At 37.7% G+C, this 12,324-nt stretch overlaps 1 protein-coding gene across 1 annotated transcript in view; it reads right to left on the minus strand.

Annotated features, from left to right (window-relative positions):
• LOC134653918 (neuropeptide CCHamide-1 receptor-like) overlaps nt 1-12,324 on the minus strand; it is a 57,268-nt gene that overhangs the window by 27,247 nt on the left and 17,697 nt on the right. Inside the window, exon 2 of the mRNA XM_063509284.1 lies at nt 3,037-3,167. Coding sequence (XP_063365354.1) covers nt 3,037-3,167 — 131 coding nt within the window. The remainder of the gene's footprint in view (nt 1-3,036; nt 3,168-12,324) is intronic.

A 12,324-nucleotide genomic window follows, 5' to 3' on the forward strand; every position in this document is an offset into this window, starting at 1 on the left:
AAGTATACCATTTTATGCGAAATCTCTAGATGCAAATATTGAAGCTGGCATTTGTAATCAAGTTAATAAAATTATAAATATTTTAACCGGACAAAAACCACATTGAAAACTGAGAATTTTTCGGCGTCAATAAGGTCGATAACATAGAAATTAAGTACGTTTATGTTTTCCAAATAAAAGATAAAACAAATTATATATCTAAATTTTTTCGAAGTACGAGGTAATTAATCTATGTAGCTACATAATAAATATCTGGGAGACCGAGCTTTGCTCGGAAAACATATAAAAACTATGTATGCACGTTTTCCCAGAGATAAGACCTAGCTAAATCGATTTTTCACCCCCGAAAACCCCCATATAGCAAATTTCATCGAAATCGTTAGAGCTGTTTTCGAGATCCCCAAAATATATAAATAAAAGATAAAGATAAAAGATAGTTTATTCAAGTAGGCATAATTACAATGTGCTTATGAACGTCAAATAAAGCTACATATACCAGAATTGCTCCTTTAAAGGTATAAGATACAAGAATTTCCCATTGAAACGTATAGTATAAGATTTACAGTAGGTAACTGCTTACAAACAATAAAAAAATATCAGTAATGTTTATTCGGGTAATTCCGGAAATCGGGTAATCCCGAAAATCACTGTAAAATTACTCATATTCCGTTGTAGTAAGAGTCAGCTTTCGGAATTATCCGCCACTATTCGTCATTCGGAAATACCCGAATACACCTTACCCAAATATTTAGTGTTTATTCGTGCCTAACTTTTGACAACATAAAATTTCTAATTCGTTGACTAATTTGTTGACTTATCCCAGGACTGAATCTAGCCACGCGTAAGGTTCACTTGATATTATTCTAGACCCAAGGGAAATACTAGTCTGATAAATATGGAGCATGTGTCATGAGCATTATATATTAGCCTAGTCCATCTGGGGTCCTAACGCGGGCTATTTTTCAGTAGAATATCCGCTTTATTATGAAAAGATAGGTTACGTAATTTTCCTCTTGAAAACGCCTGTATTATTAGATGGAGGATTGGGTTATTATAGCGTCGGTAAATGATTTTAGTACTTTGTATATGTCTTAAGGTAAACGTACTAGTGCTCGACATTAGGGATTGCAAATATTCGAAACTTTCAGGTATTCGAATATTCGACTTTTTCTGACAACATATTCGAATATTCGAATAATTATTCGAATATTATAAAAAATAAGAAAAGGAACGAGAAATCGGTTTATTATCGTTTTGTTCAAAAGCTTTTTTCACATATTGCTAAAACTAATGGTATTTTGCAGAAATCCACTTAATTGACTAGATTTTATCATCCTACTATGAGATGCCCACATTTATAAAAACAAGTAAAACGCCAAAATTAGACTTACCTATTCAATATTTCTAGATAAAACTTATATTATAAATGCGTCGTTGCGTGTTGCGTGAAATAATATAACTTTAACTTTCCAAACACCTAGGTATGTAAGATATTTTTTTAGTAGGTAATTATTTTCCTATCTAAATTAACTTGTAGTCACTCAGGAGCCTGTAAAAAGGCCTTTAATTCCATTGTATTTCGAATCTTTATTGACTTTATTTGTTTTGGCAAGTTTTTATTCCTGTTGGTCGGCTAATTATATAATATTTAAGGGAAAAAGTTTGTTGACTACTGGGTGGATTATTCGTCAGCTAAAGGTGCATGGTTAGATTACCTAGTTGGGCTGGTTTGGTATGATCAAATTTGAGAATTGCGATAAGTGGCATGGCAAGGTTTAGACTTCAAAAATTCGCTTAACGTGCGCTTGTACTGCAGAAACAGAATTACCGTTTAACTTAAAACTTACGCACCGTATAAAAATAACATACTTTTTGATTTTGTTTTCTTTCAAATTGACTTAGGTTTCACTGTATTCACGAAGTCTATCGAGAGGAATATAGAAAAAATATTATTTCCTTCGTATTTGGGTACCTATACCGTTCCTCATTCACTGTAAATACCCGGAAAACACACATAAACTGTAACTACAGCGGATGAAATAGATTTTTTATAGTAATAAAAAATATTCGAATATTCGAAACCTGAGCGGCCGAATATTCGAATATCAAAACAGGTCGAATATTCGACAAATTCGAATATTCGAATTGCAAGCCCTACTCGACATGCTAATGCCCAATAGATGACACCCTGCTGTCACCACTATTGACAATGACTTAAGTTTCAAGATGACATGTACTGGGACCGCGTCGAGCACCGGTACGTTTACCTTACTATCTAACAAGTTTGGACAGCTGTCGCGAATCATGCTTTCGGTCCCTAACTTTTTACACGTGCTCTTACTATACTAGGGAACATGTTATTTTTGTTCCTTTATATGTAAAAGATTTCGGATTGAATGATAATTATCGTAGACATTTTATGCCATTTTTATGCAAAGCATTTCATTTGTTCTAGTAATCTTTTGTGTTACCTCGTGTTAAAAAATACCTTAGGGTTATTCTTTAAAACTCATATTCAATTGAACTACAACCACAGAATAAATAATAGTACTAAGTACAGAAGACTCACTCTCTAACAAAACGCGTCTGTTACGATCAGCACAGATATGGCCGCTAGGTGGCGACAGCGCCACGCGCGGCTTATGGCTTTCCCCAAAATTGGGGCCGAACGGATGCACTTTTAGCTACCTGTAACAAAGCGACGAAATCGCGGAGTGAGACACGCCTGCCACAACATGAATTAACCATATATATTGCTAATCGCCCTTTTGCAGAGCTATTGGAGAATACTTTTGGAGCTGCAAAATTGCATGGACACGTTATTAAAGAATGACTCGCGCTAGACCGGTCCGTGCCCGGGCCGAGGCGTCCGACATGCCATTTTCTATGATGGCTGATCGGTGATCTCGTGGTGCTTTCCATAGAAAACGAAGCGCCGGAAGCTCCGGTCTGGCGTGAGTCAACCTTAATGAATTCAGTCATAAATTTGCCAGGCAATTATGCGACTTAGTGTACATAAATATAAGGCGGTATTACCTGTGTAGTAGGATTGACGACAAAGGTCCTCACATACGAGCCGACATAAGCCGGCGTGGCGAGCAGCGCTGCCAGCAACCAGATGCCGATCGCAGTGGCCACCGTCAGTCTAGTAGCACGTTTGCTACCGCCTGTAACAAAATAAGTTTTTGGCAAAATTTTCATTTTTGGTACAAGATTTATCGCTGACTGTACTTTTCTTTCCACAGGCAACTAATATTCTTCGAGACAATTCTAAAAACCCCAAACACAATTAGGTCCCGTTGTTTCATCACAGTGTTCCTTTACCCTCCTGTCTCCATCATCAGCTCGATGGTATCATAATATTGCATTATCACCCGACTTTCATAATGCAAACTTTCAGCTTCATTGGAAGCCGGGAAGTGGGTCAAATTTAACTTGCAAGATTTGACCCTTACAAACATATATGTATGTTACATAGATATTTTGCAAGTTAATAAAAAGCTTGTAATAAAAGAAACAATTAACTGAACTAGCCGAATAAGCCGAACCGCCGGGTCTTGACACCCAAACTCCTCCTTGGTGAAGTCCGCTAGAAGTTCAGTCGGAAGTGTCGGAACGCTCACCACAAAATCCGGATCCCCGGGGAATTTCGTGAGAACATTTTAATGTTTCATTCATACCTATTCTACTTAATCATTGATCAATTACATACTTCAATGTCAATTAAATTTTGTAGAGCCATCGTCACCACCAATTACACAGATTTAGATAATATAAACTTCACGATGATTTCCTTCACTAAAAAGCAACTGGCATAAATCATATTTCGCCCATTCAGATTTCCTCACGATGTTTTCCTTCAACGAAAAGCAACCGGTAAATAATACGGAATGATATTTTGTACAGAAGTCTCGAGGAACTCATTGGAACTAGACGGGATATTTTGAATTTGCAGGGAATCTACAAGTAATTTAAGTTTTGTTGGACCGCAACGCCAACTGACTGATTCGCAGTTTGCCAGCAATGAAACTATGAAGGCAAGAGTCCGCAGCAAGCTCGGCCGAATTTGACCTCCCCATACAAACAGAGTTATTAAAACTACCTGTTGGATTATAATGAAACTTTGCACATACAATAGCATGATATATAGCTATTACTGTAATTAGTTTACATAAACTGTTTAGAGGACAACGGTTTCGGGCCCTTTTGTCGTCTAAGCAGTTGTTTAAAAGTTTAATTTCGGTTAGTTTATATAGTTCCAATTTATAAAACAAACGAAATAGAGCTAAAATAAGCCCCCTGTGGATAGAACGAACGTTTGGAAACAATACGTCATCTTATGGTAATTGAGCGTGAAAGAGTTTAATTTTGTAAAAAGAATCCTTTACTTAGAATTTCAGTAACTAATTGTTATTTTTACACGCGTATCACATTTCCGACGGTTTTCACATTATAAAATATCTTCTAAACGTTTCAAACCCTAAACGTTTTAAAAGCTTAAAGTGTTAGCTAACCTGATTTTCGATACAAAAGTTTTCGTCCGTGCCAAAGCATAAAAGAGTCCATATTCGTAGTTTGTACCTGGATTCGACACCTGATGCGCGATCGATATAACAACAATAATATTCAGGCATTCGGTCCAGTGAATTTTCGCATCGGTTCACTTGGCCGTGACAAAATGGCGGAGAAAAAATATAATTCGAGCAGTCAACAAAATAAAATCTTTTTATTATGCAACGTAATTGTTTCCAGGTTTATTGACAATCAGTCCCGATTTAAGCTGATTGGTTGAGTCATAGTGTGTATATGTATATAAATATAGTCTGTTTTTATAACGATATACCTAGTACCAAGAAACAGAAAACAAATGTGCGTTTCATACACATTCCTATGGACAGATCATAGTTAAAAGAAAACAGACTATAGCATATTATTATGGTCCTTGTAATCTGAAAGTGATATTACAAGGCTTGGGGAAAATAAGCTTAGGAGACATCTAAAATTCATAAGAATATAAGAATCAGACTTGGAGGGCAAACTGTTAGTACCAGGTTATAAATTCCACTGTGTTGATGAAATAGTATTCTGTAGTGTTTAGCCACTTTTCATAATCCGTAACGAAAGTTCAACAACTTATTTATTATTTCATTATGCTATTACCTACCTACCGTACAGAGTAAATAATTCTTCCAGCGAATACCACAGTTTTATTTATATATCTAATATTTATTTCACAAAAAAAACGTACAAAAGGCGGACTTAATGCCAAAAGCATTCTCTATCAGTCAACCTTATTTACTTATCCTCATTTGTTTGTACAATCGTCATTTGTGTAAAAATATGTGTGCACTCATCATACTCAAAAATATGTCCCATAGATAACTCTTATGTCAGCGAATAAAGAACTTTACTATGGGCATGCCCTCCCATTCCGAAGGCCGTATAATTCTTTTTAAATCGATATCATAGATGGCGCTATATGTCACAATCGGCGATAACGAAATTTTTATCTTACAGATTAAGATGTATTAAGAGACATTTAAAGTGTCATAAATTAAAAACATTATAAATGAAATACAAACATTAATAACAACACGAATTCAATGCATTCATTTTCAAAATTTGAAATCACAATTATATCGCGACTGACTACGTTATGAACAACAGCGCAGGACAGTTATGTGGAGCTGTCGAAGTAATATTGAATATTGTCACTAGATGGAGCCACCACGGTTCTAATATGTGGAGTTTGATTTAGAATAATTACATTTGAGTTATGAAACTTATGAATTACGAAATTTAGTACATAATGTAAAAAAAATAGATCGGTCGATAAACATGCCTACTCTAAATGAGTACCTATTTTTTTTAAAGTAGGCCTGACGTTAAAATATAAATTTAAAAAACTCGTAAGCCGATGTTTTTCAAAAGAAATGAATGCTTTGTTTTTAAATACAATGCAAGTTTTTATTTCGCTTGATGTCCAAGTCAAACGCACATTTTACTCCTTTATTGACCGACGCGTTTGCGAAGGTCTCCGTTTTAACTCGGGCCAAATTTCGTTTGAGGAGAACGTTCTCCTCGGTTTAATTCTCAACCGATTCTCATCAAATTTTGTGACCAGATTCTAGGATAAAATAGTTTTTTTTTTCAATGTGATTATTTCAAAATTGCGGAAACAAATATGTAGTCGTATCAATATTATAAGAGCATTTCTTTTCTTTTTGAGATATATTTACAGTGCTTGGCAAAAATGTAGAGATGTTGTAATGGTATAGGCGGTATTTAGATATGTATGTAGGTTTTTACTCGAAAATAAGTAGCCAAATTTCGTCAAATTGGCTAAGTGCTATCATGGCGCAGTTTGCAAACAGTTGCTTTGATGCATGGAGGTTCCAAGTTCGAACCCCAGTAAAGTGCGCTGCTAACTTTTTGTAAATTTTTACACTTATATTATTGTATTATTATTTGTGCAAAGCACGGGTTAAACGTATTCGTTTCATTTTTCCAATCTTTTATTAAACTTTTTGTTAATTTAGTTTTCCTAAATAATTCTAAACGGCGTACCCATATATTTTTTATTCAGTTTTAAGCTATGCTCGCGAGGTCTACAGTTTATTAATTTCCTTGTTGTAAACGACGATCGGCTTAAACCGCGAAAATCGAAGTTTGCAAACTTCATGAGGTAGAACAAACTAAATTGACAGCGATTTTGATAACACAGACTATGCAAGTGTTCTTTTAATTACATAATCTAATAGAAGTTTGATGTTTAAAATAACACTAATAAAATATGCTTGGTATGACTCATGCAACTATCTCTGTCACTCGAATTACAACTTAATGTTAGTAAAAGAGCCCAAAATTTGCAATATTCGGTGTTCGCGGGTCGCGGGGCCTGCCTAGTCGAATTTTTGTTGACGGACAAACTCCGACAATGACTGCACTCATGACTACGACGGGAAGTATGGGGGTGGTCATGATTTGGTCATGGACTGGCCACGGTGTGACATGCGAGTTACCCTTGAAAAAAATGCTACCTAGGTGTTCGTATTTCCAATGCAAGGTCATGACCGCCATGACTGGTCAAAAGTCGATGTTTCGTTTCTAAACTGAACACAGTGCGCGTTTGCAAACTTGAATTGACAATACGGTGTGTTATATCTATAGGTTTGTATTTATTTTTAATTTAATACGAGTACTTATGTTCTCAATCGCTCCAGCGTCTCAAGGCCGCACAGCGACGTGCACACGCACACTCGGATTAAGTACTAATTGTAAGGTGCGTCTGTGTGCTTACAAAAACTACCATACAACTAGGTACATAGGCGTGAACGGCCACAGTCATTCGTGCCGTCCTCTTCTTCTTTCTAATAGGAGCGACAGGGACAGCATGCACGGTTTGAAACTTCTAACAGTTCTAACCATGTTAATAAAAGAGGGACGGGCAATATATCTCGCCGCGAGATACTGTCGTGCCTATCATGGGCTAGCCCGGCTGTAAATATTTGTTTTTAGTGCAAATATTTCCTTTTTGTATTTTAAAATACTACAAAATAAATCGTGTTACTGCCGTTTGTACGAGAATGTACATTTTTAACATGAAATAAATGTTTAATAAATAAATAAATATTATAGGGACATTCTTACACAAATTGACTAACGATACAAATGTGTAATATACAATTAATACTTAAATACATAGAAAATATCCATTACTCAAGAACAAATATCTGTCTCATTATATAAATAAATTACACTTTATTTTCAATATAAAAAAATCGATCGAGTAGGTAATTCAAGGTCACTTTTTTTGTAACGTTGTGGACCTGCTACTTACGGGTTAAACACCCTGACCATGGAAACCGGCATACCCTTATTATTTTCCCTCCTCTTTTTTATTTCCGAGACTTGGTGCGCGACTGACACTATCAATAGCTGGCGCGCTCGAGTAACATTTTTAATAACTAATCCGTTTTGTATATATGTTTTCTTAGGTACAGTCAGCAGCAGAAGTTGCTAAGCGGGCGAGGCGTTCATAATTACCTTGACGCGCTCTTATTCACTTAACAATAAAGTCGCGTCAAGATTATTTTGAACACCTCGCCCGCTTAGCAACTATTGCTGCTGACTGTACATGATAGGACAAGTACGGCTACCATTAATTGACATTTGACTTTTACGCCACCGACTGCGTGAACTCGATCGCACCAATACATCAATGCGAGTGCGAGCGAGATAGACTGCGATCGACTTCATGCAGTCGCTAGCGTACCTAAACGTCAAATGCCAACTCATGATAGCCGTAGCGAATAAGCTACAAAACTTTTAGTAGCTAAATAAAAAAATGAATAAATCGGAAATACAATTAGTTTATTTATTAATTTAAAAGCATGGCAAAAAAAAACGTTACACACATTTTTTATTGCAATATTACGAAATAGAATGTAAAACACGCAAAGCAACGTACATATATGGGGCATTATCTATGAAAAGGGACCTTATTGTCGATGGCGCTTACGCCGCACAGCGTCGCGCGGCATTGTATTTATATCAGAGCATCGTTAATAACGGCGTAAGCGCCATCGACAATAAGGTCCCTTTTCATAGATAACGTCACATATGCTACTTAGGGCGGTGCGCTTTTTTAGTATGGGATTGGCGGATTGGGTATCTGCATGTACTATGTAATTATGTATGTACTAGTATTTTATGGGGCATTATCTATGAAAAGGGACCTTATTGTCGATGGCGCTTACGACGCACGGCGTGGCGCGGCATTGTATTTATACCGGAAACCGGAGCATCGTTGATAACGATGTAGGCGCCATCGACAATAAGGTCCCTTTTCATGGATAACGTCACATATGATCTGTGATCCTTACAAAATACCTACTCCTTCCTTTCCTATATACATGGTCTTTTTAGGGTTCCGTACCCAAAGGGTAAAAACGGGACCCTATTACTAAGACTCCGCTGTCCGTCCGTCCGTCCGTCCGTCCGTCTGTCACCGTGTCACCAGGCTGTATCTCACGAACCGTGATAGCTAGACAGTTGAAATTTTAACAGATGATGTATTTCTGTTGCCGCTATAACAACTTAACAACAAATACTAAAAATAGAATAAAATAAAGATTTAAGTGGGGCTCCCATACAACAAACGTGATTTTTGACCGAAGTTAAGCAACGTCGGGCGGGGTCAGTACTTGGATGGGTGACCGTTTTTTTGCTTGTTTTGGCTCGACTCGATATTTGTTTATGGTGCGGAACCCTCCGTGCGCGAGTCCGACTCGCACTTGGCCGGTTTTTTATTTCATAATAAATCTAAGAAAATACCGCGTAGTATTATATCTATATCTCTAGGTACTAATATGGGGCATTATCTATGAAAAGGGACCTTATTGTCGATGGCGCTTACGCCGCACGGCGTCGCGTGGCCTTTTATTTATATCTGAACATCGTCAATAATGGCGTAAGCGCCATCGACAATAAGATCCATTTTCATAGATAACGTCACATATAAATTTAGATTTTAATATGCGCATATTTTTTCAAGTTAATACTTTCGATTTTATTTAACGGACGTTAAAAATAGATTGTTTCGTCGGCGCGACCTTGGGCTTTGGGCCTCTCAAGGCCATGTGGACGGCACGCGGCAATGCAACGCTTAGCTCCAAGAATTATTTTATTAAAACAGATCATACCGCAATGCCGTGTTCTTTCTGCCCTAATGTGAAGCATAGGTACGTGCTAGTAGTAGATACCTTCAAACCAGCATAAGAGTCCTCTTTGATTATGCATTATTATTGTGTATCTCAAAGTCACAGTTATGCTGGTTTACCCGAACGCTTGTCGTGCCGATTTGCCGAAGCAAGGTAAGCGATAAGAATACGACAAGAATATTTACAATACAAAAAATATAACAAAAAATTAAAAAGTCAAATTGATTTCATAATCGTAAATTATTTCAAAAAAAATAATAAAAATAAATAAATTTCAATTTTGTCGCCGATGGCTGAAACGCCCTCTAGTAATGATTGACCTTAAAAATGAATGTGATGTGTAGGTTTAGTGCGTGAAAGCTACAACAGATGTCGCGCGAGAGGTGTTTTGACGCCATTTCAACGCATGTTTGTCGTAAGAGTTTTATTAGCTCCGTGGGGCTCCGTGCGCCATCTAGTTTGTTACTGTGAACTAAAAAATTGCCTACAAGTATTTGCTACTTAGGACGGTGCGCGTTTTTAGTATGGGATTGGGTATCTGTACTAGTATTATATGATCTGTGCTATGGGACATGTTTTTGAGTAAGTTGTATGCACCTATATTTTTACACTATCGCATTAATTATGGCTCTGGCCGTCCCTTAAACCTTGTACAATTCTTATTTGTGCGACTAATAGCAAACAGCGGTGAATTAGTGGTCAATTCCGGTAACTTTATAGCTTTAGGAGTTTCTTAGCTTTTTACATCGTTCCAGAGTAACAAGGAGGTCATAATTTACTCGTATTTATTGATTTGTAGCTCTGTTTAGACAATACCAGCCACTGGGTTGATATTCCTTTAGCTTCCAAAGTACCTATATCGCCTTACCATCATTGTTTCAATCAGCCACTAGCGACCCGCCCGGCTTCGCACGGGTTACACAAAACCTTAACAAATTATACACCTAAACCTTTCTCATGAATCACTCTATTTATAATCCGAAAATCCATTACGTAGTTTTCGAGTTTATCGCTAACATACATACACACAGAAAGACGCGGCGGGGGACTTTGTTTTATTTAGTGTAAGGCCTGAATGGACGGACGCTCAAGTTGGGCGTGCAGCGGGGCGGAGCGTGCGGCGCGCATGTTAAACAAATGCAAACGCATAGAAGCGGTCTTAGTGCACGCTGCTCAAATCACTTGTGAGCCCGACGCCACGCTGCACGCCCCGCCGAACGCTCCGCTTCGAGCGTCCACTCAGGCCTTACACTTAAGGTGTAATGATGATATCGTTCGATGTTTGTATTAGCATGACAGCCATTATTAGGTCAAACGTCAGTGCTATAAATTCTATGATTCAATTGAAGCAGTAGTAAAAGTTTACTGCCCATATATTTAGGGCTGCGAATCAAGCAATAAATGAAATAGATAAGTTTTATTACTGACCGATAACGATTACGAGTGGTTACTAAACTTGTCGAGTAGTTCCGCTAATAAAAAACTCACTAGCGGTATTGAACCTTTAAAGGCTTCGTCACACAGGCGCGTTTTCCGGGCGGGGCGTGAGCGTTTTATATGTAAAAGCGGCGCGCCCCGCTCACGCGCCGCCCGCAAAACGCGCCTGTGTGACGGAGCCTTAAGTTTAAGGACAGACTTTGCCTGTTATGTGTGTGTTCTACCGCTTGTACAATGGACTGTGCTCTGAAGTTGTTTGTCATGAGTCGTTTGACATGATGCCAACGGCCGCTTTCTATCACCTCATGCACCGCTCGCCGTGGGCAGGGTGTTCATCCTCACACCCTAGAACCTAAATGGTCGCGTACTGTGCGGTTTAAGAGGAATTACCTCCCGGGGACGCCCCGGCTGTGGAATGAGCCTGCCGAGGTTTTCCCGAGGGTCTACAGTATGGGGTTCTTTCAAAAAAGGTTATGAAGGTCAATAGTGTCAATACCAGAGATGTATATCACCAAGAGTATCTTATGGCTTATAGGTACAATCAAAGAATTTAATTTACTACCCATTTTGTACCTACTATGTCACAGTGACATTAGTATGAGGTCTCTAGCGACTTTCATATTGATTGTCACTGTGACAAGGTATGTAATGGGTCGGAAATTAAATTCTTTGACTGTATTAAGCTTATTAAAACACTAATGAGCTTCCTTTTGCCCCAAACACCGAACCTTACCTAAAGAAACTAAACTCCATCTAAAAATACATCTGCTCATTACGGTCGACGTTATTCAAAACGAAACCAGCCGTTCTCTATTGACGACGGCTTAGGATATAAGGCTTAATTAATTATGGTAATGATATCTCGTACAGTCGCTATCAGATGTACCATCGCCCACACTGTTAATTTACAGTTTGTAAACCTTATTACGAAGCGTATAAGGTCCACCGATGTGGCTGTTTGTACGAAGGTGTCTCTAATCATGTTGTGATGCTTTGAATGGTGAGGCCGGATTTGATTTATTTGAAGAATTAGCTTATTTATTTATTTATTTATTTATTTAAGTATGAAACAAACGGTCGTACAGAAAATATTGTTACAGTTTCTTCTCTTAATCTAGCCCTATAGTTTCCATTTTTGTTACACATATACAATGAAAGGCAATGA

Source organism: Cydia amplana, chromosome 14 (assembly GCF_948474715.1).
Source record: "Cydia amplana chromosome 14, ilCydAmpl1.1, whole genome shotgun sequence".
NCBI classification, from domain to species: Eukaryota; Metazoa; Arthropoda; class Insecta; order Lepidoptera; family Tortricidae; genus Cydia; species Cydia amplana.